The sequence below is a fragment of the Dermacentor albipictus genome, chromosome 8 (assembly GCF_038994185.2).
Source record: "Dermacentor albipictus isolate Rhodes 1998 colony chromosome 8, USDA_Dalb.pri_finalv2, whole genome shotgun sequence".
NCBI lineage: Eukaryota > Metazoa > Arthropoda > Arachnida > Ixodida > Ixodidae > Dermacentor > Dermacentor albipictus.
Window position 1 is genome coordinate 95740818 of NC_091828.1, and position 26575 is coordinate 95767392.

At 45.1% G+C, this 26575-nt stretch overlaps 1 protein-coding gene across 2 annotated transcripts in view; it reads left to right on the plus strand.

The window, feature by feature from the left end:
* LOC135912890 (uncharacterized) overlaps positions 1-26575 on the plus strand; it is a 125946-nt gene that overhangs the window by 57753 nt on the left and 41618 nt on the right. The window contains exons 18-25 of one of the 2 annotated variants that reach the window (XM_070523783.1): positions 1872-2025; positions 3505-3557; positions 6436-6590; positions 11114-11266; positions 13269-13422; positions 18224-18382; positions 21069-21222; positions 25533-25687. In XM_070523783.1, coding sequence (XP_070379884.1) covers positions 1872-2025; positions 3505-3557; positions 6436-6493 — 265 coding nt within the window. In that variant the 3' untranslated portion in view covers positions 6494-6590; positions 11114-11266; positions 13269-13422; ... (1 more) ...; positions 21069-21222; positions 25533-25687. The remainder of the gene's footprint in view (positions 1-1871; positions 2026-3504; positions 3558-6435; positions 6591-11113; positions 11267-13268; positions 13423-18223; positions 18383-21068; positions 21223-25532; positions 25688-26575) is intronic. The other variant, XM_065445469.1, reaches the window with a different exon arrangement.

Sequence of the window (26575 nt, forward strand, 5' to 3'; positions counted from 1 at the left end):
AATTTGGATCTGTTCATTGGCAGTTATAATATAAGCTGGCATTAAGTAACGCATTTTTTTTTCTTAGGGTTGTTACAGATTATGGGTGATGCGCTTAAAGTAAGAAAAAAATAGAAATACAGACAAGTGAAAACGATAGCCAGCACGACTGAACGAGGACGTAGAAAGAAACAGATACACAGAGAGAGTGCTTCACTTTAGGCTATAAATTTATTTTAGCACACGTCGAAATGTATATATGCCGTAAGAACGGAAACAAACGTGACAGGAAAAAAACGTTCAGTGGTACACATTGATGTACCTTACACGTGTGCAAGGCAAGGTTACGAAGATAAACCGAGCAATCGTATCACATTTTAGGATAGCGACACTGATAGCTTGCTCACGCACCTTTCCTGTAATTTTGCAATTTCGTAGGATTCCACAATCCTCCCTTGTCATCCTGCTTTGAGCCCTATATATATTGGAAGTACTTTCAAACATGGGTTTGCAGGAACTATCTCGGCAATGAATACCCAAACGACCCGAGATTACCCTAGGGACGTTATATCGATGCTCGTTTGATCTCTCATCGATGTGTCTGCCAGTTTGACCTACATACGTTCTTCCGCACGAAATTGGAATGGCATAGGCAACGTTGTGAGTGCATGTTACAAATTGTTTGCGATGTTGAGTAGAACATGCGGGTCTTTTGTTATTCTCTCTAATAACCGGTTTTCATAGCTTCTGTAGACAGTCAGTTCCACAGCAAACCACGTTCACCCCCGATTTCACCGCTATTGTTCTTAGATTACGTGAAATGCAATGAACGTACGACAGCAACTTTCTTTGCTCTAGCAGTGGCACAGCTTGCATTTGATCCATTCTTACACTTCCTGACTAAGCCCTCCGTGGCAGAGGTAGTCATACGCATCTGGTAACCAGAATATGCAGGCGCCTGACCTGATCTTTCAGACTGGCTACCACTTTTGGGTCACATAAATTTGTCGGAAAATATTTTAACTACGTTGTTACTAGTGCGCTTAGTAACGCGAAAAGGGAGATGATGGAATCCTACCGAATTGCAAATTTACAGGAAATGGTGAAATGGAGTGACTTGGAAACAGTTGCATATTATGTTTCCAAATGCGCTGCACAGTTTGGTAATTACCCTACGATTTTATGCAAATAATACATTAAGGAATTATTTTGTCTATTCAGGTGATCAAGCATAGTAGAATTCACCAGCGTGTACAAGCCGACTTACAAAAACACAATTGGCCGCGTTGCCACATCTCGTATCCGTTTACATTTTAAAGTTTGGCCTGTCTTAGGAAACACGGTATAGTAAGGTCACCGGGCCGTACTGTGGCGTCGTTGCGCCGAAATTACGATAATGCAGTCGATACGCCCTCTTCAAAATAACGCAGTTAAGCAGTCCCTCATTTTACGCTACAACCTCGCCCTTCAGAAAAGGACTACGGTTCTCAATCATGCGCTTGCAGTAACGAGGAGTACATTTAATAGCCCGAGGCGCTTGCCACTGGGACTTCCCGCTCAGTCTCGACGACATGTCATAATTTGCGCGGATCTTTATGAGGTCCCAGGTCTCAGCTTGCAAGACTGCCCAACTTCAATAACTCATCCATGAAAGACAGGGACTACTCGAGGCGCACTTTTCAGCCGATGAGCGGTGTGTATTGCGAAGTTTCGGGCAGTCGAATATTCCGAACCGTAGTGGAGGACGGTGACGCAAGTGTGTACAGCAACAGGGAAATTCCCCTTCCTCCTGTCAGGTCCTGCTAGCCTCGCATGCAGAATTGTTCGAAGTCCGAAGACTCAATGAAGTCTTCTTTCTTTGTTTTTAAATTTCCAATATCTCTTGTTGCCAGATGCGCACACCCCAGGAGTATCCATCTCACCCGGACACCGGGAGCATTACTGGTGAGCCCTCGAGGAGCAGTCAGAAGCATAGGACTACTGCACTTCTACGAGTGGCTGCAGCGTGGATTCGGTGCCTTGCTGACCAACACTGAAGTCGCAAAGGTACGCTTGCTGTACGGTGCCTAGTGGCAACGGATCACGTTTGCACGAATGGTGCAAAGACGGACAAACGAACGCGCAAACGCACACGCATGCGCACACGCATGCGCACACGGACACACAGAACCAAGAAGGGTTTTGCTGTGCCGTTAAACCTGCTGTCGTATTCTTCGCGCTAGTGTTGAGCGGCGGATGCTGTAGATACAGCAAAAAAGTCGAGCCTAACGCACTATTATTACATGTTTTTCTATGTTGCACCGACGTGTAGACCTTTCATAGTTGGTAAGTTTTTCGGCGAATATATTTTGGGAACCAAAGAGGTTCCCGCAAAAAATTAATTTCTCAAGAAGAAAGAACTATCGCTTATAGACAAATGGGGTTGATTCCTACGGCACGACATTCTAGTGGGTGGAAATTCTCCGATGGCGTAACTACATCAATAGATAATGCTGCCGGAGATGCTGTAGAAGGCGAAAAGAGAACACCCAAGCCGTAGCGGAATTTGCAGGCTATGGACGAGGTCACAGAAACATGCAGAACACATTAGCCACTGAAGACGACTTGTTGAAATCAATGGCTTTGTGACAACAGTGTCATTCTCACTCTTTTTGGCTTGCTAGTACCGGCACTGCGATACCGTTATGTCACGTGCTCGTCCCTCTTTAGTCGGCTGCATCAATGGCTTCGGTAGTTAACACGCTGTTGTCATTGGCAGTGTGTACAGTTGCAACGAGCCGCAACTCTAACGGTTGAAAGAACTACGCAAGAGTTGCCCATTCATCGTCGCCACATAGGCCGACATAATTTCCCGCGGGTTCAATTGGGCCACACTGTTATTTCATTTGCCAGTGTTTGGACACCGGTAACGACTGTGGTACTAATAACACAATCAAGTGTGCGCTCTCCTGTGCAGTAGGCTTTTCTTAAAGAAAAAAGGTGAATGCAAAATTGAGTGAAGAATACAAAAACATAAAAGCATATAGAATAGGCACCACATACACTACATCGACGGTTGGGCATGGTAAATTATCTCAAAGTTTGTCACGCATAGTAACAAAGGAGAACCCCTAGATAACTTAATTGCCAGTTATCGGAATTAGACGTTTTAAGAAGACTCACAAAAATCGATCGAGTAACCCCAGTTTTAGCTGTCTACAATGATATCGCAAGCTTATGAAACTACTTACACATACCAAGTAAGGAAGACAAGTCAACCATTATTGTCATTTGACATCCGTTGACTGTGCTGACGGAAGGATATTCAACATGATAAGCAAAGTTCCTTTAATAAAGCAAACCTTTCTATCCTTTCTATGCGGGCTTCCCTAACCATTTGATAGGCGCAATACGGGAAAGAATCGCCAGATAAGTAGTTTATTTTATAATGATTGTTTGACCTACGTGCAAGGACATGTTTTTGGTAAAGCCCAGATTAAAGCACTTTCTTTCTTTAAAAGATGTTCTCTCATCCACAATGTGCAGGTGGCTGCAAGTCGAAGCTGTAAACGACACCTAAAACGACTACACATTGCGACGTAGGTCGAAGATATTCACGTGGCGACATTCACATGCACTTTTCCTGATTATTAGCCTAATAGGTTTCGATGGTTACCTGATTATTAGCCTAATAGGTTTCGACGGCCTGAGACTTGGCTTGTGCCGCTACTTCATGCACCTACGAAGAGTGGACCAGACAGGAGAGAAATTCGCCGCCCCTCGTATGCACACTGCTCTTCAGGAGTCCCGTCACAGCGCAGATAACTTGCTAGGCGGGTTCTTCTCTCGCGTGCAAAATTGTAGTTACGTCACTCCCTTTTGCGTGGGCTACAGTCAAGCTGCCGTCGCCGAGGCGGCTTCCTTAATAGTAATATTTACCGGGGAACGTTTGCGGAAAGCGCTACGTGCTTCGCATTGCATGCAGACGAAGGAGCGCCTTATCATCAATTATGTGGATCAAGTTCTTGTAATGAACTTCTTCTTTATAGAAGCGTATGCTTTCCTGCATGTCGTATGCGGGGTTCCAAAGAATGTATAATGTATGCACTGTTCGCTTCGCTTTGCTGAGTACATGCAGTCTCCACCTTACGGGGGTATGATTCATTTCATTTGGGGATTTCAGCCATAGATGATTATTTTCTGTAGGCGTTACGCCATAGACAGCTTCACTTTCGGTCCATTCTTACGTTAGAACTGCTCGTGAAAAGAACTGTTCGTGAACAGAAAGGCCAGAAAATGATGATGTTGGACATATAGTTAGTAATGTCAGCCGGCCATGTGGCAAACTGCACGCGTGAAAGAAGCACGCGCACGTATTCATCATATTTGTGCACGCGACCTGTCAACAGCGTGAGAGCGAGTCATGGCAGAGGGAAAAGAAACGCCTGCCTTATGTTGTATTCTAACGTCGCTTGTGGTGGTGGTGGTGCTTGTCTAACGTCGCCAATCGCTTCGCTCTGCATCCACTTTCAGAAGGTGTAATGGAGGCGGATATTTTCCCCTGCATCTCGTCGTTCCGCTAGGGTGCTTGAATTGGAACAAGAAATCTATGCTTAATCTTTATTGCGACAGCAGCGGCGAACTCGAGACTCAATATACTGTTTCAATTCACCCCGTCACGCCGTCTTCAATATCGTCTCAGGATGTCAGACTTGAGGCGTACAAATCACTTATCAGGCCTAAAGTCGAATGTGCATCACCTATCTGGAACCCATAAGAAAAAATATCTCGATAGCACGGTTGAGAACATCCAAAATCGTGCAGCAAAATAATTTCCTTCATCCTACTCATAAGACGTGAGCAAATCATCCTTAAAAGAGAAATCTGAGTTACAGTCCCACTCACACAGCCGTAAGATAGCCTGAGTTCGTCCCTTTCGTAAGAATTCTACAGTTCACTTAATCGTATGCCATACACCATACCACGCACCAGGATAACACAACGCACTGGTCAACCGCTCCAAGTTTTAGAACTACGCTCGCACACAACTACCTTCTCTACTTCATTATTTTCTCTAACGTGAACAGATTGGAATGCCCTTCCCCCCTAGGTTGTATCTACAAATAATCACACAACCATTGGAAACGCACATTAGCTCGGTGTCCACGCCGTAATATTATTATATTCCAAGAATGGGCCTGCGTTGTGGAATGCTGGAGGCCGGGATAGAGTGCTCTATTCTCAACCGGAGTTGCTCGTATCGAGAACCGGTTGAAAGTTAGCAAACCATACTGGCACCGAGGTTACCACTACAGTATAGCCTTAAAGCCGAACTATACGCACAATTCAGAATCAGGCTTTTGTTTAGGGTTATCGACGACAGCGACCCCTACGAGATCGATGTGCCCCCACCTGACGGACTGGAAATGGAACGCGTGCCCTGATTGGCCAATGTGTCCAGACAGCTGAGCCAACTCGGGCCACTAATGCCCATCGGCAGTGAGCTAGAATACGAAACAAACGCCCTCCGCCTCCCACGATCGCAGCACGAACGTATAGGTAAGCCACGAGAATGGTGATAATCACAATATGTTCATTGCTTATGTAGCTAATATTTCGCCATATTATTTATCCTTTCTTGTACAAATTATACGTCTAAAGGGCGTTTTCGTTTGTATGCAAGGTATCTGCCTTTTTAGAAATGTTTCACTAGTTGTTATGAATTGTCCATTGGCGATGTTTGTTCTGTTTTGTTCACAATTTGTCGGGAGTTTGTATGTAAGGTATCTGCCTTTTCAGAAATGTTTCACTAGTTGTTATGAATTGTCCATTGGCGATGTTGGTTCTGTTTTGTTCACAATTTGTCGGGAGTATACATTTGTTGATACAGGTTATCTACCGCATTTCAAATGTAACGTTTACTGTCACCTTCAAATGTCGTTGCATGATGTACCCCACCGCTCATCCAATTGCCCTGATAAACAGGCGTTTATGGAAATAAACTGACCTGACCTGATGCAGTAGAGCCGGCCCTGATTTTACGCTTCCACCTAGCCATTACGGACTAGAATTTTCACTCGTCTACTTGCAGTAATGCACGTACATTTAGTAACCTGTGGCGCTTGCCACTATACGTTATAGCGCAGCGTGGATGTCTGGTAATTAGCGCACATCTTAGTCAGATCCCATATGGCAAGACTAGGCCTCTTTGATAATGCAGCCGTTGACCCCCACACTACGAAAGGCACTGTTTTCTAGCGTAAAGCGCTGTGAATTGCAGGATTTCGTGCAGTCGAAGATTCCCACTGTGGTGGACGACTGCAACGCGGTATCCATTGCTATGGGCCAATTGCTCTTCACAGATTGGCGGTTTACGCTGTCAGGGCCATCTGCTGTCGCAAACAGAATAGGTGGGAGCACGAATACCCACCAAGTCTCTCTTCTTCGTTTTTGTTTCCCGTTATTATTTGTTGCCAGACTGCGCCGAGCCAAGGAGTATTCCATTTTAGCCGGGCGCGACCAGCAGTACCGGTGAGCCCTCGGGCAGCACCCACAAGGAGGGGACTACTGCACTTGTATGCTTGGCTGCAGAAGGATCGGGTGCCTTGCTGACCAACACTCAGGTCCCAAAGGTACGCTTGCGGAAACGGTGCCTCGTGGCAACACATCGTGTTTGGTCTAACGTCGTGGATAAGACACAGGCACACACGATCAGAAGGACACGCGAAGCGTTGTGCTTTCCTGTTAACCCTGCCTCTGCAATCTTCGCTTTAATGTGTTGCGCGGAAAGCTATGGCGATTAGTACAGCAAGAAAAGATTCGCCTAACTGACTATTCCTACGTGTGTTTCTATGTCGCATCAGTGTGTGGACGATTCGATACTTGCTGGCTATTAGCCTGGCCTTATGCATATCGGGCAAAAGAATCCTCGTGGGAAAATATACTGCGGGACCTCTTTTCTGTTTAAATCGGGACTGGTATATTTGAACCATATTATTATTCAGTAAAACCGAAGAAATGTGATCCCTCAGCTGAGCGCTAAAGTTTTATTGCAGTTATTGGTAGTTCCCGTTTATTATTTTCAGCATATATTTGTCGAGGAAATGCGGCAAAGTGCAAAAAACGAAAAGCAGCCGTTTATTTTCTTACATCGCCATCATCAATCCTACTCCACCTCGTAGCATGCCAGGTAGCAATAATTAACGGCGTGAATAAAACGAAGAAGATGGTGTGGTTCCGTGACAGTCTTATTGTAGAAGAGCCGTACTGATATTACATTTCTCTGGGGCCAAAATTTTTGCCTATCGTCGTATGAGGATAGACGAAACCTTTATCAAGCACGAAGCACTTTCCTCTGATTTGTCCTATGTGCACCCGAATGATCCAGCGGATATGGAGGTTGGTAGGTAAGAACAAGGGCATGGATTTCATTTTCTTGGCATTGACTCTGTTTTGTCGGGAATCCAAAGCAGTATAAAACAATTCCGCTCTTCCGGCGTTGGGATTATCACTGACGCGAAACTTTGATTCAGCGCGTGAATAAATGTTTCGGCATGGTCGAGAATAAAATAGCGCTAAAAAGAAAAGAACAATGCGGCATTTTTGCGTCTTTCCTTCTTTTGGCGGAGCCGAACTCTTCATGACAGTTCACAAAGACGGTCGTGCATTGTGTACAGTCGTGCTGATCTGCGTCGTATGTAATGCGTAACCTCAGTTACTGTTTACGTGGAAAGACCGTTCACTAGATGTGGGTGAACTCAAACGCCAAATCAGCTGTCTGCGCACGTTGAGGCATCGGCCCTAATGATGTCTCGACTACGAACGCGGTGCGATGACTCTCAGAAATTTAGAGAATTTAACAAGGCCGTTCAATTTCATGCGGAATTGAAATTCAAGGCATGTTGCCATCACTAACAAAAGCATCACATTCATTGTTTATAAATCTGTCTTTCTTGCTTCGCTTTGTCCTTTTTGGTATTCAGTCCTTCTTGAACGGCGTTTGTCATATGCTACACGCTTTCAAGGTACTCATAATTAGGATGTGACCATTGGCCATTACCCCGTGAGCTGGTATTAAAAACATTTTTTTACGTCACTGGCCGGCGTTTGAACACCGATCAGCCCTAGCAGTGATCGTGATAAAGGCACGATTATTAGGGTAACCACTGATGGCGCGTGATGCGCGTACAGTTCGAAAAATTTACAAACACTGATACGGGAAATTATATACCGTTCTCTTAGAATTCGCCTCCCACAAAATAATAATAGCAGTAACATTATAACAAATTTATAAAATTCCTGAAAGATGTTCAGAGTAATTCCAAGTCCACACATCATTGCAGGACACCGCAAGCGTAGAAATCGCAATTGGGTTGTGTGTAATGGTGAAAGCATTGACACATTGCCACGCACGAGGCACTTACGAAAGCATAGTTGCGATTCGACTGAAATAATTGGCTTAGCGATATTGACAAAATAGTTGTAACACAAATATGAAGGAACGTGTCTACATAACCTAGATGAATGTTGAGGGCATTTGCTTCGAGCTGGCTGATACAATTGCAAAAGTAGGTGAAATCTTAAAAAAGACGAAATAAGAAATATTGGATTCGCCGAAGAAGTTTCCTTTCTCAATCTCTGCTATTCCACATTTGCTGTTTCTCCTTATGTCCCGATGCCCAAGGTTAATTACTGATCATGAGTAAAGATTGTACGAATCTCGCAAAAAGGCGTCAGGGCATGTTTGCTACAAAAACAATAAATATTTAACACCCCCATTCCCACTACCCACTTTCACTATAGGTCGCTACTGCGTAATTTCACAAATTTTAATATTCTATGATTGACATTTATGCAATACGGTGTGTCACTTCACTGTTCAGGCATAAGCATGAAGAGCCGTCCTAAGTAAGGACCCACCGGCTTTTTTTTTAGCAGAGTAGTTTCACGTACCCTAGTCCGGCAGCACCTTATTATGGTCCTCAGCTAAGTGTTGATTTATGGCTGAAGATTATTTATATAGAGTTATTTATCTATATATTTGGCTTTCTATGGAGCCTCCCTGTAAAGCTCAAGTGTTCAGTTCATGGACCATGCACCTTCGCCTGACGAGAACTACCACGAGAGCTCTGATAAACTCAACTGATATAGCGGCTGGTGCTGCCTTTCATTCAGTGACAACGTTTTGTTGATGATAAATATGATGTCGTTGCGCGAGAATATTGTTGTACAAGAAAAAAAATATTGATATTAGATTTCTCTGGACCAAAAAGGTCCTATGTCTTCGTATGCAGGTATCTTCATTGCGAAACACTTCCCAGTGATTTTTCTCATGTGCACCCGAGTTACCCACTTGATGCGGAGCTGTAAAGCCGATAACGCGGACACGCATTCAATTTCCTTTGCAATTGCCGCATTTTCATGGGACTCGAAAGCAGCGCAAACAGAACCTAAAATGCCCATCGGCTGCGGCGCCACGTTCATCACGCGCCTCGACAGAGCAGAGTGGGCGAAAGGTCCACTCTGCCCGCCGAGTGTTGCGTGATGGGGAGAGGGCGCTGCCGCTACGCCACGTCACCCACCATATCGAAATCCCGTGTTAACCGCACCTTCCTTTTTTTGCGCAAGCACTCGCCTACCGCTGCGCCGTTGATTTCTCACTTTTTCGCGGTCCCCCCCCCCCCCGCACACACACACACACACACGCGCGCGCGCGCACGCACACACAGGCACACACACGCACGCACGCACGCACACACACACACGCACACACGCACACACGCACACACGCACGCACACGCACACGCACACGCACACGCACACGGATACGCAGTGAGTTGGAAACTGTTCAATGTGATGTTTTCTAATGTGAAGAACAGTTGGATAACCGAGGCGACGATTTTATGCGTGATCAATTTAAGCAATTTTCATCACTAGTCAGCTGATCAATCAGTAGAATTCAAAAGCGTTTGCAAGGCAACTGATAAAAAGCCATGGCGCCGCATTGTCGTATTTCGTATCCCGTTCCTTAACAGCTTTTCCTGCCTCAGGAAAAAGGTTTAGTAAGGTCACAGGACCATATTATGATGTGTTTACGCAGTAATTGCGATGATGCAGTCAAAATTCTAGGAAAATTATTTAATATTTGAGACATTAGGCGGCTAGCCAGCACCGGTGAAATACTTAGAAAGAAATAGTTAAATAGGTTACGTAGGTTAAGTAGGTTAAATACCGTTAGATAGAACTAACGGTATTTATTTATTTTATAATGATTATTTATAATCATTATAAATTTATTTTATAATGTTTATTTATTTATAAATATTTTATTATTATATTATTTATATTATATTATATTATATTATTATATTATTATATTATATTATATTATATTATTAATATTATTATTATATTTTATTATTATTATTTTATTATAATGATTGTGGGACCTACGCGCGCGGGATGTGGTTTTAGTAGAGCCCATATTAAGGCACTTTCTTGTTAAAAAATGGTCTCCAATCCACGATTTGAAGGTGGCTGGACGTCGAAGCTGTAAACAACTAGAACGAGTACACAATGCGACGTAGGCTGAAAATATTCACGGTGCGCAATTCACATGCACATTACCTGATTATTGGCGAGTACTCATGACAGAGCCCCTTGTTTTACGCTTCAACCTCGCCGTTCACAAAACGACTACGGTTCTCACTCATAGGCTTGAAGTAATGCTCGTACATCAAGGAGCCTGAGGCGTTTGCCACTGCAACCTATCGCATAGTTGCAAACTCTTTGTGATTTGCACGGATCTTTGAGCTTCACTCGAACTCCGAGAGTGGAGGATGTTTTCGCATATATTTAGGATGTATCAGCTAGCACGACTCGGTCTTATTGGTAATCCATCTATGATGGACCCACACTACACGAGGCACTTCTCTCAGCCCATGAGCGCTTTTTATTTGCAAAGTTCCGTGCAGTCGAAGATTCCGACTGTATTGGACGATGCTGACGCGTTGGGCTGTGACATTGGGAAATTGGTCTTCAAAGGTGGGGGGTCTCTGCTGTCAGGTCCTGCTGCTGTCGCATACAGAATACTTCAAAGCCGAAAGACCCAATAAAGTGTCTTTTTTTTTATTTTGCCACTATCTTCTGTTGCCAGATGCGCAGAATCAAGGAGTATCCATCTCACCCGGAAACCACCTGCTGTATTGGTGAGCCCTCAAGCAGCAGCCATAAGCAGAGGACTCCTGCACTTTTAGTGGGGTTGCACAGGGCCTTCGGTGCCTTGCTGTATAGTACTGCAATACCAAAGGTACGCTTGCTGAATGGTGACGCGTAGGAAAGCTTCAGAGTACGCACGCACGCATGCACGCACGAACGAAAAACAGGGAAACACGAGGTGTTGCGCTGTCCGGTTAACCGCGCACGTTTATTTTTCGCGCTAGTGTTTAGCGCGAAATTCTAGAGAGACGGTGACAAAAATAAGACGGTCGAGCCTAACACACTACTGTTTCGTGTGTTTCTATGTCGTGCCAATGTGTCGGCAATTTCATTACTGCTGAATTTTTTCGGTGTATACATATTCGGTACCAAATTCGGTTGTTCCAACGGAATGAAATTCCAATGCGCGGCAGCGTTTATAGCTGGAACGAAAATCTGCTGACACCTTCCGACACACTAACCACATGAATAAATAATGCTGCAGGAGGTGCTGAAGAAAGCGAAAAGAAAAAACCCAACCCACAGCTGAATTTGTAAGCTATGAGCAGGTTCACAGGAACGGGAAGAGCTAGCTAGTCAGTAAAGAAGCGTTGGTAGAAAACGTTGGTTCTTTGATTTGCAACAAGGTCAGAGTCAATCTTTTTTGCTCGCTACGAACGCCATCACACTACCGGTATGTCTCGCACTCTACACACTTTCATAGCCTACATCAATGTCTTCGGCACTTACCCGCGGTTCTCATTTCGAGCATATACACTTACAACAAGCCGATACGCTAGCGTGTTAAAGAGCCATGGAAGAGTTGCCCATTGACCGTCACGGCATAGGCCCGTATTTATTGGCGTAAGTTCAATTGTGCGAAAATATTGTTTCATTTGGCAGCGTTTGGACACCTTTCACGACTATCCGGCAAATAACACAAATCAAATTCGCGTACTCCGATGCAGCTGGGTTTTCTTGAGGATAAAACGCGGTGAATATAAAATTATCACTGCCGAACAGAGAAAAATCGAACGCGACATGAGGAATAGGCCCAACATACGCCACATCGACTACAGGGTTAAGTAAACTGTTACAATGTTTGACGCATAGCAAGAAACTAGACAACCTAGAAAACCTGATTACGAATATCCAGAATTAAGCGGGTTAGCCAGATTGACAAACCGATCGAGTAACCTTACTTGTGTATGAATCGTAACCATCAACAGTCATCTACTTAATATACCCACTAAAGAACTCGAGTCAACAGTTATTGTCAGTTGACATGCGCTGACTGTACTGAGGAAAGGATATTCTTCATGGAGAGCACAGTTTCTTTTATAAACAAACCTTTCTATCCTTTCTCTGCGGGCTTCCCTAACGATTAGGTAGGCACAATACGCAAAGTATCGCCAGCTGAAGAGTTTATTTTATAATGATTGTGGGACCTACGCGCGCGGGATGTGGTTTTAGTAGAGCCCATATTAAGGCACTTTCTTGTTAAAAAATGGTCTCCAATCCACGATTTGAAGGTGGCTGGACGTCGAAGCTGTAAACAACTAGAACGAGTACACAATGCGACGTAGGCTGAAAATATTCACGTGGCGCAATTCACATGCACATTACCTGATTATTGGCCCAAGGGGTTTCGGCGGCCGGCGACTCCTAGTAGGTGCCGCTACTTAGTGCACCGACAAAGAGTGGACCAGGGTGGAGAGAAACTCGCCACGCCTGTACGCTGCTCTTCAGGAGTGCCGTCACAGCGCAAATAACTTGCTAGGAGCGTTCTTCCCTCACGTACAAAATTGTAGTTACGTCACTCCCTTTTTCGGAGGTTACAGTCAAGCTGCCGTCGCCGACGCAGCTTCCGCAGTAGTAATACTTACAGGAGAACGTGTGCGGAGAGCGCTACGTGCTTCGCATTTCATGTAGGCTGAGGAGAGCATAATCATCAATAACGTGGTTCCAGTGCTTGTATTGAACATGCTTTTATCGAAATGTACGCTGTGCCGCATGTTCTTTCAGGACCATCTGCTGTCACAAACATAATAGTTCGAAGATACAAACCTAATGAAGTGTCTTTTCTTTCATTTCGTCTTCCGTTTCGTTTCCAGTGTGCGCCGAGCCAAGGAGTATCCATTTCACCCGGGCACCTCCTGCTGTGTTGGTGAGCCCTCGGGCCGCATCCACAAGGAGAGGAATACTGCACTTTCATGTGTGGTTGCAGAAGGACTGGGTGCCTTGCAGACCAACTCTGAGGCCCCAAAGGTACGCTTGCTGAATGGTGTCTCGTGGCAACGGATCGTGTTTGCACGAACGGCCAAAACAGACACACCCTAACACACAATCAGAGGGAAACGCGAAACCTTGTGCGCTGCTGTTGACCCTGCCTTTGTAGTCTTCGCGCTAACTTTTTGCGCCGAATGCTATAGCGACGATAAAAAAAAATATAGCTTGACTGACTATCCTTACATGTGTTTATGTGTCGGACCATTATGTCGCACCAAAGTGTCTACAATTAGACACTTGCTTGCTATTGGTCTGCCCTTACGCTCATCGGGCAACACTATGCCCTTGGAAAAATGCACTGCGAACCTCTTTTTCGTTTAAATCGGGACTGCAATATTTGTGGCGTATTAGTTTTTCAATAAAAGCAATGAAAAGTCTAGAAATTTGATCCGTCAGCTGTCCCCTAAACATTTATTACGTTTATTTGTAGCTTTATTAGTATTAGTTCTCGTTTATTATTTTCGTCATATTCTATGCAACCAAAAAGCGCAGCGTGTGGCGAATTGCCTCGTCGGTACCAAGCGTTATGTAAATGCGGCAAAGTGCAGAAAAAAAGAAAAATGCATTGTTCATTAGCTTACACCACTGTCACGAATATTACTCATCCTTGTAGCATGCCCGGGAGCAATAACCGCTTGATTAAAACAACGAAGAAAGTGTGGTTCCATAATAGTCTTATTGTAGAAGAGAAATATTGATATAGCATTCCTCTGGGGTGAGATGTTTATGTGTGGTTGCATGCAGGTATATCTATAAATTGTGAAACACTTCCCTGTGATTTGTCGTATGCCCACCCGGCTGACCCACTGGATACGGAGCTGTGCAGCACAGAACGAAGACACGGATTTGGTTTTCTTGCCATTATCTGTGTTATGTTTGGAATCGCAAGCAGTACAGAGCAGTTACGCTCATCCGGCGTTGGGATTGTCACTGACGCGAAGCTTTGATTCTGCGGGTAAAAGAATATTACGATATGGTCGAGTATAAAACAGCGCTGAAAAGAAAAGACACAATGCTGGACCTGTGCGTCTTTGTTTCTTGTGACGTAGCAGGACCCTTTTGTTCAGGATGACGGCTTACAAACAAGGTCGCCTATATGCATTGTGTAGACTCGTGCTGCTCTTCGTCCAATGTAATGCGTAACCTCCATCACTCTTTATGTGGATAGGTCGTTCACTAGATGTGGGTGAACTCAAACGCCAAATCAGGTGTCTGCGCACGTTAAGACATCGGTGCTAATGCTTTCTCGTCTTTGAACACGGTATGATACCTGTCAGAAATTTAGAAACATCAACAATACCGTTGAATTCTATACGACAGTGAAATTCAAGGCGATAGCATAACACCTTGTTATACGCGCAGCTACATAAGAATCTATTAAACTCTTGCACATGCCGATCTTCATAACTATGTTAAGGGAGGGATAAGCGATATGCTATCATATGTTAGCTGTATATTGCCGTTCTGGTGTACATAAATTGCTCATATTCTTCGAGCAGTAGAAATATTACTTCCTGCAAATCTGTTGATCGTAGGGCGGCTGTCATGATTTGCGTATCATCTGACACAAATTACCGACTTTCGCGAGCATTATTACGCTGCACGAGCTGTATTGTACCTATGGGCCGCTGTGTGCAGGAAGCTACTGCGCCTATTAACCGAGAAAACAAAATTATTGCGTGGACCCTTGAAGGGAATTGTAAATAAGTGGAAAGTGAAGCGTGTATTCCACGAAACAGTGGCGGCTTCACTGCACATCTCCGAGCTGACTAGGAAGAAACAAGCTCAAAGACGCGTTCGTACACGAAATCATCTGCATGTCTGTAATTGTACTGTGGCACTTAGGCCTGTTTCTACAAGGCCAGCCATGTTGTCTTCTCATTGAACGCGTCTTAATGCTGAATAAAGGTGGGGCATACTTCGCGCGTCGGACGCTTGGCATGGCAACATCGTTAAGCGCGTAACACAACAAAAAACATGAAATTGAGCGCGCGTCTTTAACAGCTGACAACAAAGAAGTATTGTTGCACAATGCGTTCCAACGCATAACGGTACGCTGTACAAGTAGTTTTATTAGCGATATAGATAGGTATTTGACAGTATGAGACGGCCACAGCAACAGCAGTGAGAATCGGCAATAATATTTTGAAACCTGCATTGAAGAACTGCGAGAAAAAAAAATAAAGACAGAAGAAACAACAGAAAAAGAACATAGACGTTGCCGAAAACCACCATGAAAACCAATAAACAAGGGAAGATTGAGTATACATTACGTAGATATATTAGTATATGTACATTGCTACATACCATTGTTGCCATTGGTTAAAAAGATATCTACCAAATAATGAAATTTAGATTTTTTTTACATGAAAGCTCTATACCATTAGCCCCGAATGCATAGGTCCTGTCGATGCACTCAACCCAACTAATCAGCGGGAGGCGCGGATCGCTTGCACAGCTAGGTTCCTTGCAACACCACCAGATGGCGCTCACCTCCGCGGCAGCATAAAGCCCCTCAATCTCCCAAAGTAGCGCCATTCACTTCCCTCCTCCTCCGCTCGGCGCGGCCTCGACGGTGGCGCCACTGGTGGTGGGCCTGCCGTAGCAGACGACGGCTAACACGCTACGGGAGGAAATCCGCGGAAAAGTTCATTCGAGTCCTGCGGAGCAGTTTTTTCAATCTAGATCTTGCTTTGTCAGTCGGTAACTGGCCTTAAGAATGTCGTGTCGGATTTGCGGAAGAAATAGAGAAAAGCACCATTATTCAAGGCGTATTTAAGGCGTAAAGCGCGCACACGTTGAAAGTTCGTGTTGCTGAAACACGACACAAGCACGCGGTGTGCTCAGACACGCGAGTAATTACCAGAGTTTTAGGTTTTGACAGCGCGAAAGTATGTGCACGTGGTTTCGTAGGTTAATTTACGTACCTGCAGGATGCTTTTGTTCGGCCGGCGCGTGAGAGATTCCGACTGTCTGCGGTCAGCAATGCCTGGCAGCAGGGCCGTTTCTGTTCCGCGCCTTTTACAGATGTACGTAGCTCATGCACAGGTTGTGGTGGCCATGAGCAACGTTTTCACACATAGGCGGTATAGATAATTTTAACAACGTACCAGCATATGAAATCGTTATTTATTTATTACAGTGCAAATGGTTAGAATTTGATAGAAAAGAAAGAAGGAACTTGATGGGACAACTGGAAAGAGGTTCAGAAAATAATTATCCCCCTCCCTCATTGGCACCAGCAACACTTTTGTTGAAGTGCTAATTTTATCTCTGTATACTACGTGCGTCTGTATTCTTTTGCGTTGTAAGTTTTCACAAGGAAGCAGTGTTGCGTCAACTGGAACAGTCAAGGCACACAAGACAGAAGAAAAGTTGATTCTTGGGTTTTACATCCCAACACCACGATCTCATAAGGCACGCCATAACGGGGGCTCTGGATTAATTTTTTTGCAGCTGGGGTTCTTTAACGCGCCCCCAATGCACTGGACACGGGCCCGTTTTGACACGGGCGTCAAAAGAAGAGGTTGGAGGAGCCGTGTCACTTCACAAAGCCGCGCGTTCTTTGCCACTTGCTCGAAGTCAGCCCGCCCGATCTTGTGAATCCACACTTTTCTTCGTTTTGCGTTGCGCCCGGCGGATGGTAAAACAAAAAGCTTTTTGCCGTCACTGGGTCTGTTGTGGCAACCGTAGGCGCAGCAGCACGACATCGCAATTAAGCACTCGGCCCTAACACATTGTATAAAACTACCGTGCTCCTTCAAACCGCGTGCCGTACTTCGTCGCGCAGGCCCAAGAATGGGGGTCGCAGGCCCAAGATTGGGGGTCGCAGCGCGCTGGAAAGAAAAGATATACAAAAGCGCGGCGCCTGCTCTGCGCCGGAAAGAAAAAAATATACAGAAGCGCGGGGCCCGCTTTCACGTGACACAGATTGGCCAATGGGGGAGCGGAGGAGGCTGGGGCGACAGGAGGAGTGGATGAGAAAGCGCCTGGGTGAGCGGGGTGGCGGAAAGATCTAAGAATGGCGCTACTTTTGGAAAATTGAGGGACTTTACGGCAGCAGTGGCGCTGGCTGCGAGGGGAGAGAGGCAAAAAGAACCGGAAAGCTCGCCTACGCGCATAGCGTTCGCCGCGTGCCTTTCTCGGTGAAGATTGCAGTTGCATAAGCTGCAGTTGCACGGAAGCAAATGCAGGGTGGGACGTAACTGCACTTTGGCTTGCTTAAAAAAAGAAGCTGCTTAGCGACCAATTTGCCACTTTGTGTTGACAGTGCTATGGGAAGGCCACGTGTAGTGAGCACTGCTGAAGAGTACGATACATAAGTGGTTAAATGCATTTCTATTGTCGCTTACACACACGCTTGCGCGCACACACATGCACACACACACACACACACACACACACACACACACACACACACACACACACACATATATATATATATATATATATATATATATATATATATATATATATATATATATATATATATATATATACATCCCTACAACTTCCCTAGAACTATCGCTGCATTAAAATTTACGCGAAGTTTTGAGCTCCACACACGCTCAGAGTGTAGTTGCGTCTATTTATGCTCATATCACATCCTGGCTGCTGGCAAACTGTAACGGACGCGCACGATTATGTGGCGCTGAGCAAGGAATGCTGTTATTACGGTAAGGTTGCTTTGACCTTCGACATGGCATTGACTTTGCGGAAGCAAACACCTCAGTGTAGGATGGATCAAAACAAGTTTGCTAAATCTTTTCTCTCCTGACAGGCTGCGGCGAAACGAAGGATGTTCACCTCCCCAGCATTACTCCGGAGGACGGGTAACGAGCCCTCGGAGGTGTCGCCACTCGTGCCCTACAACTATTCTTCGTCAGTGTCCACCACCGCCTCGGTGCCTTGTTGGTGCCGAATAACGACGTTCCACAGGGTATGCATGGCTAACATCGATGTCTTAGTTTGACCTTGCTTCTAATAAACATGCATGTACGGGCAGAGCAGAGACAGAAAAGAAAGCCAAACGCATCGCATATTAAAGGGCGGTCTTCTCTCGCTTACAGTACCTAGTTATTCTTTGCTGTAGCAGCTGGGGCCAAGTTGACAAATCTTTGCATTCGCAGCTGCTCTTTGCCATTGACTAAATTGATTTTAATAACACGTATAGCATTGCAGTATGCTGGAATTTTCTCTTGCTCTAAGTTATTGCGCAAGACCTTTCCGTAATACGCGAGCAAAAGCACTGCGAAGGGGAGAGGAAAAGCCGGCACACACAAGTGCTAAGGTTAGTCCCGACGACCTCGGAGTTGTTTGATGTTTGCATACTGGGAACAAAAGTGCTGCAAATAAGTTTGAGGACGTGAAATACAAGGTCCTTGTCTAGTTTGTTGACACATCCAGTGCACGGCATGAAATCCTAATCTGTGGTAGCTTTCACAATCGGTGCGGAAATCTTCAGCCGACACCTTTTAGAGGTGTAAGAATGAGTATATAAATATTCTGCAACAAAAAGCGAGGACGATGAAAAAAAACAATCACGCATTTCGCGAGCGAAATCGCTTCTGCAATGAATAATCTTTACGAAGGAGATGATTTTACAAGATATTTTTTTTCATATTTTACTGCCAGTAATACGACGATCACAGTTATTGTCTCTAACACTGTGTTTGACGTTTTGCTCTCCTCTTTTTGGTCTTTAGTCTTTTCTGCACAGCAGTTGTCATACCTTACACGTGATTTCAAAGAGCTCAAATTTGGATCTGCTCATTGGCAATTATAATATTAGGTGGCATTAGGTAACGCACTTTTTTTTCTTAGGGTTGTTACAGATGATGGGTGATGCGCTTAAAGTAAGAAAAAAAATAAATACAGACAAGTGAAAACTATAGCCAGCGCGACTGAACGAGGACGTAGAAAGAAACGGATACACATAGAGAGTGCTTCACTTTCAGCTATAGATCTATTTTAGGACACGTCGAAATGCATATATGCCGTAGGAACGGAAACAAACGTGACAGGAAAAAAACGTTCAGTGGTAGATATTGATGCACCTTACACGTGTGCAAGGCAAGGTTACAAAGATAAACCGAGCAATCGTATCACCTTTTAGGATAGCGACACTGATGGCTTGCTCACGCACCTTTCCTTTAATTTTGCAATTTCGTAGTATTCCACAATCTCCCTTGTCATCCTGCTTTGAGCCCTATATATATTGGAAGTACTTTCAAACATGGGTTTGCAGGAACTATCTCTGCAATGAGTACCCAAATGACCCGAGATTACGCTAGGGACGTTATATCGATGCTCTTTTGATCTCTCATCGATGCGTCTGCCAGTTTGACCTACACACGTTCTTCCGCACGAAATTGGAATGGCATAGGCAACGTTGTGAGTGCAGGTTACAAATTGTTGGCGATGTTGAGTAGAACATGCGGGTCTTTTGTTATTCTCTGTATTAACCTGTTTTCATAGCTTCTCTAGACGGTCAGGGCCACAGCTAACCACGTTCACCCCCGATTTCACCGCTATTCTTCTTTGATTATGTGAAATGCAATGAACGTACGACAGCAACTTTCTTTGCTCTAGCAGTGGCACAGCTTGCATTTGATCCATTCTTACACTTCCTGACTAAGCCCTCCGTGGCAGAGGTAGTCATACGCATCTGGTAACCAGAATATGCAGGCGCCTGACCTGATCTTTCAGACTGGCTACCACTTTTGGGTCACATAAATTTGTCGGAAAATATTTTAACTACGTTGTTACTAGTGCGCTTAGTAACGCGAAAAGGGAGATGATGGAATCCTACCAAATTACAAATTTACAGGAAATGGTGAAATGGAGTGACTTGGAAACAGTTGCATATTATGTTTCCAAATGCGCTGCACAGTTTGGTAATTACCCTACGATTTTATGCAAATAATACATTAAGGAATTATTTTGTCTATTCAGGTGATCAAGCATAGTAGAATTCACCAGCGTGTACAAGCCGACTTACAAAAACACAATTGGCCGCGTTGCCACATCTCGTATCCGTTTACATTTTAAAGTTTGGCCTGTCTTAGGAAACACGGTATAGTAAGGTCACCGGGCCGTACTGTGGCGTCGTTGCGCCGAAATTACGATAATGCAGTCGATACGCCCTCTTCAAAATAACGCAGTTAAGCAGTCCCTCATTTTACGCTACAACCTCGCCCTTCAGAAAAGGACTACGGTTCTCAATCATGCGCTTGCAGTAACGAGGAGTACATTTAATAGCCCGAGGCGCTTGCCACTGGGACTTCCCGCTCAGTCTCGACGACATGTCATAATTTGCGCGGATCTTTATGAGGTCCCAGGTCTCAGCTTGCAAGACTGCCCAACTTCAATAACTCATCCATGAAAGACAGGGACTACTCGAGGCGCACTTTTCAGCCGATGAGCGGTGTGTATTGCGAAGTTTCGGGCAGTCGAATATTCCGAACCGTAGTGGAGGACGGTGACGCAAGTGTGTACAGCAACAGGGAAATTCCCCTTCCTCCTGTCAGGTCCTGCTAGCCTCGCATGCAGAATTGTTCGAAGTCCGAAGACTCAATGAAGTCTTCTTTCTTTGTTTTTAAATTTCCAATATCTCTTGTTGCCAGATGCGCACACCCCAGGAGTATCCATCTCACCCGGACACCGGGAGCATTACTGGTGAGCCCTCGAGGAGCAGTCAGAAGCATAGGACTACTGCACTTCTACGAGTGGCTGCAGCGTGGATTCGGTGCCTTGCTGACCAACACTGAAGTCGCAAAGGTACGCTTGCTGTACGGTGCCTAGTGGCAACGGATCACGTTTGCACGAATGGTGCAAAGACGGACAAACGAACGCGCAAACGCACACGCATGCGCACACGCATGCGCACACGGACACACAGAACCAAGAAGGGTTTTGCTGTGCCGTTAAACCTGCTGTCGTATTCTTCGCGCTAGTGTTGAGCGGCGGATGCTGTAGATACAGCAAAAAAGTCGAGCCTAACGCACTATTATTACATGTTTTTCTATGTTGCACCGACGTGTAGACCTTTCATAGTTGGTAAGTTTTTCGGCGAATATATTTTGGGAACCAAAGAGGTTCCCGCAAAAAATTAAATTCTCAAGAAGAAAGAACTATCGCTTATAGACAAATGGGGTTGATTCCTACGGCACGACATTCTAGTGGGTGGAAATTCTCCGATGGCGTAACTACATCAATAGATAATGCTGCCGGAGATGCTGTAGAAGGCGAAAAGAGAACACCCAAGCCGTAGCGGAATTTGCAGGCTATGGACGAGGTCACAGAAACATGCAGAACACATTAGCCACTGAAGACGACTTGTTGAAATCAATGGCTTTGTGACAACAGTGTCATTCTCACTCTTTTTGGCTTGCTAGTACCGGCACTGCGATACCGTTATGTCACGTGCTCGTCCCTCTTTAGTCGGCTGCATCAATGGCTTCGGTAGTTAACACGCTGTTGTCATTGGCAGTGTGTACAGTTGCAACGAGCCGCAACTCTAACGGTTGAAAGAACTACGCAAGAGTTGCCCATTCATCGTCGCCACATAGGCCGACATAATTTCCCGCGGGTTCAATTGGGCCACACTGTTATTTCATTTGCCAGTGTTTGGACACCGGTAACGACTGTGGTACTAATAACACAATCAAGTGTGCGCTCTCCTGTGCAGTAGGCTTTTCTTAAAGAAAAAAGGTGAATGCAAAATTGAGTGAAGAATACAAAAACATAAAAGCATATAGAATAGGCACCACATACACTACATCGACGGTTGGGCATGGTAAATTATCTCAAAGTTTGTCACGCATAGTAACAAAGGAGAACCCCTAGATAACTTAATTGCCAGTTATCGGAATTAGACGTTTTAAGAAGACTGACAAAAATCGATCGAGTAACCCCAGTTTTAGCTGTCTACAATGATATCGCAAGCTTATGAAACTACTTACACATACCAAGTAAGGAAGACAAGTCAACCATTATTGTCATTTGACATCCGTTGACTGTGCTGACGGAAGGATATTCAACATGATAAGCAAAGTTCCTTTAATAAAGCAAACCTTTCTATCCTTTCTATGCGGGCTTCCCTAACCATTTGATAGGCGCAATACGGGAAAGAATCGCCAGATAAGTAGTTTATTTTATAATGATTGTTTGACCTACGTGCAAGGACATGTTTTTGGTAAAGCCCAGATTAAAGCACTTTCTTTTTTTTTAAATATGTTCTCTCATCCACGATGTGCAGGTGGCTGGAAGTCGAAGCTGTAAACGACAACTAGAACGAGTACACATTGAGACGTAGGTCGAAGATATTCACGTGGCGACATTCACATGCACTTTTCCTGATTATTAGCCTAATAGGTTTCGACGGTTACCTGATTATTAGCCTAATAGGTTTCGACGGCCTGAGACTTGGCTTGTGCCGCTACTTCATGCACCTACGAAGAGTGGACCAGACAGGAGAGAAATTCGCCGCACCTCGTATGCACACTGCTCTTCAGGAGTCCCGTCACTGCGCAAATAACTTGCTAGGCGGGTTCTTCTCTCGCGTGCGAAATTGTAGTTACGTCACTCCCTTTTGCGTGGGCTACAGTCAAGCTGCCGTCACCGAGGCGGCTTCCTTAATAGTAATATTTACCGGGGAACGTTTGCGGGAAGCGCTACGTGCTTCGCATTGCATGCAGACGAAGGAGCGCCTTATCATCAATTATGTGGATCAAGTGCTTGTAATGAACTTCTTCTTTATTGAAGCGTATGCTGTTCTGCATGTCGTATGCGGGGTTCCAAAGTATGTATAATGTATGCACTGTTCGCTTCGCTTTGCTGAGTACTTGTAGTCTCCACCTTACGGGGGTATGAGTCATACCATTTGGGGATTGCGGCCATAGATGATAGTCTTCTGTAGGCGTTACGCCATAGACAGCTTCACTTTAGGTCCTTCTTACGTTAGAACTGCTCGTGAAAAGAACTGTTCGTGAACAGAAAGGCCAGAAGATGATGATGTTGGACATATTTTTAGTGATGTCAGCCGGCCATGTGGCAAACTGCACGCGTGAAAGAAGCGCGCGCATGTATTCATCATATTTGTGAAAGCAACCTGCGAACAGCGTGAGAGCGAGTCATGGCAGAGGGAAATGAAACGCCTGCCTTATGTTGTATTATAACGTCACTCGCGGTGGTGGTGGTGCTTGAATAACGTCGCCAATCGCTTCGCTTTACATCCACTTTCAGAAGGTGTATTGGAGGCGGATATTTTCCCCTGCATCTTGTCGTTCCGTTAGGTTGCTTAAATTGGAATAAGAAATGTATGCTTAATCTTCATTGCGACAGCAGCGGCGAACTCGAACCTCAATATACCGTTTCAATTCACCCCGTCACGCCGTCTTCAATGTCGTCTCAGGATGTCAGCCTTGAGGCGTACACATCGCTTATCAGGCCTAAAGTAGAATGTGCATCACCTATCTGCAACCCATATGAAAAATATCTCGATAGCACAATTGAGAACGTGCAAAATCGTGCAGCAAAATAATTTCCTTCATCCTACTCGTAATACGTGAGCAAATCATCCTTAAAAGAGAAATCTGAGTTACAGTCCCACTCACACAGCCGTAAGATAGCCAGCGTTCGTCCCTTTCATAAGAATTCTACAGTTCACTTAATCGTATGCCATACACCATTCCACGCACCAGAATAGCACAACACACTGGTCAACCGCTCCAAGTTTTAGAACTACGCTCGCACACAACTACCTTCTCTACTTCATTACTTTCTCTAACGTGAACAGATTGGAATGCCATTCCCCCCTAGGTTGTATCTACAAATAATCACACAACCATTGGAAACGAACATTAGCTCGATGTCCACGCCATAAAAGTATTATATTCCAAGAATGGGCCTGCGTTGTGGAATGCTGGAATCCGGAACAGAGTGCATTATTCTCTACCGGAGGTGCTCGTATCGAGAACCGGTTCAAATTGACCAAACCGTACTGGAACCCAGGTTACCACTACTGTATAGCCTTAAAGCCGAACTATACGCACAATTCAGAGTCAGGCTTTTGTTTAGGGTTATCGGCGACAGCGACCCCTAAGAGATCGATGTGCCCCCCTCCTGACGGACTGGAAATGGAACGCGTGCCCTGATTGGCCAATGTGTCCAGACAGCTCAGCCAACTCGGGCCACTAATGCCCATCGGCAGTGAGCTAGAATACGAAACAAACGCCCTCCGCCTCCCACGATCGCAGCAAGAACATATTGGTAAGCCACGAGAATGGTGATAATCACAATATGTTCATTGCTTATGTAGCTAATATTTCGCCATATTATTTATCCTTTCTTGTGCAAATTATTCGTCTAAAGGGCGTTTTCGTTTGTATGCAAGGTATCTGCCTTTTTAGAAATGTTTCACTAGTTGTTATGAATTGTCCATTGGCGATGCTTGTTCTGTTTTGTTCACAAGTTGTCGGGAGTATGCATTTGTTGATCCAGGTTATCTACTGCATTTCAAATGTAACGTTTACTGTCACATTCAAATGTCGTTGCATGATGTACCCCACCGCTTATGCAATTGCCCTGATAAACAGGCCTTTATGGAAATAAACTGACCTGACCTGATGCAGTAGAGCCGGCCCTGATTTTACCCTTCCACCTAGCCATTACGGACTAGAATTTTCACTCGTCTACTTGCAGTAATGCACGTACATTTAGTAGCCTGTGGCGCTTGCCACTATAAGTTATAGCGCAGCGTGGACGTCTGGTAATTAGCGCGCATCTTAGTCAGATCCCATATGGCAAGACTAGGCGTCTTTGATAATGCAGCCGTTGACACGCTGACTACGAAAGGCACTGTTTTCTAGCGTAGAGCGCTGTGAATTGCTGGATTTCGGGCAGTCGATGATTCCCACTGTGGTGGACGACTGCAACGCGGTATCCATTGCTATGGGCCAATTGCTCTTCACAGATTGGCGGTTTACGCTGTCAGGGCCATCTGCTGTCGCAAACAGAATAGGTGGGAGCACGAAGACCCACTAAGTCTCTCTTCTTCCTTTTTGTTTCCCGTTATTATTTGTTGCCAGACTGCGCCGAGCCAAGGAGTATTCCATTTTAGCCGGGCGCGACCAGCAGTACCGGCGAGCCCTCGGGCAGCACCCACAAGGAGGGGACTACTGCGCTTGTATGCTTGGCTGCAGAAGGATCGGGTGCCTTGCTGACCAACACTCAGGTCCCAAAGGTACGCTTGCGGAAACGGTGCCTCGTGGCAACACATCGTGTTTGGACTGACGTCACAGACAAGACACACGCACACACGATGAGAGGGAAACGCGAAGCATTGTGCGTTACTGTTAAACCTGCCTCTGCAATCTTCGCGCTAGTGTGTTGCGCGGAAAGCTATGGCGATTACAACAACACGAGAAAGTGGAGCCTGACTGACTATTCCTACGTGTGCTTCGCCTTATGCATATCGGGCAAAAGAATGCTCGTGGGAAAATATACTGCAGGACCTCTTTTCTGTTTAAATCGGGACTGGTATATTTGAACCATATTATTATTCAGTGAAACCGAAGAAATGTGATCCCTCAGCTGAGCGCTAAAGTTTTATTGCAGTTATTGGTAGTTCCCGTTTATTATTTTCAGCATATTTTTGAAAGTAAAAAGCACAGCACGTGGCGAATTTTCTCGTCGATACCACTTGCCGAGGAAATGCGGCAAAGTGCAAAAAACGAAAAGGAGCCGTTTATTTTCTTACATCACCATCATCAATCCTACTCCTCCTCGTAGCATGCCAGGTAGCAATAATTAACGGCGTGAATAAAACGAAGAAGATGGTGTGGTTCCGTGACAGTCTTATTGTAGAAGAGCCGTACTGATATTAGATTTCTCTGCGGCCAAAATTTTTGCCTATCGTCGTATGACGTAGACGAAACCTTTATCAATCACGAAGCACTTTCCTCTGATTTGTCCTATGTCCACCCGAATGACCCAGCGGATATGGAGGTTGGGAGGTAAGAACAAGGGCACGGATCTTATTTTCTTGGCATTGACTCTGTTTTGTCGGGAATCCAAAGCAGTATAAAACAATTCGGCTCTTCCGGCGTTGGGATTATCACTGCCGCGAAAC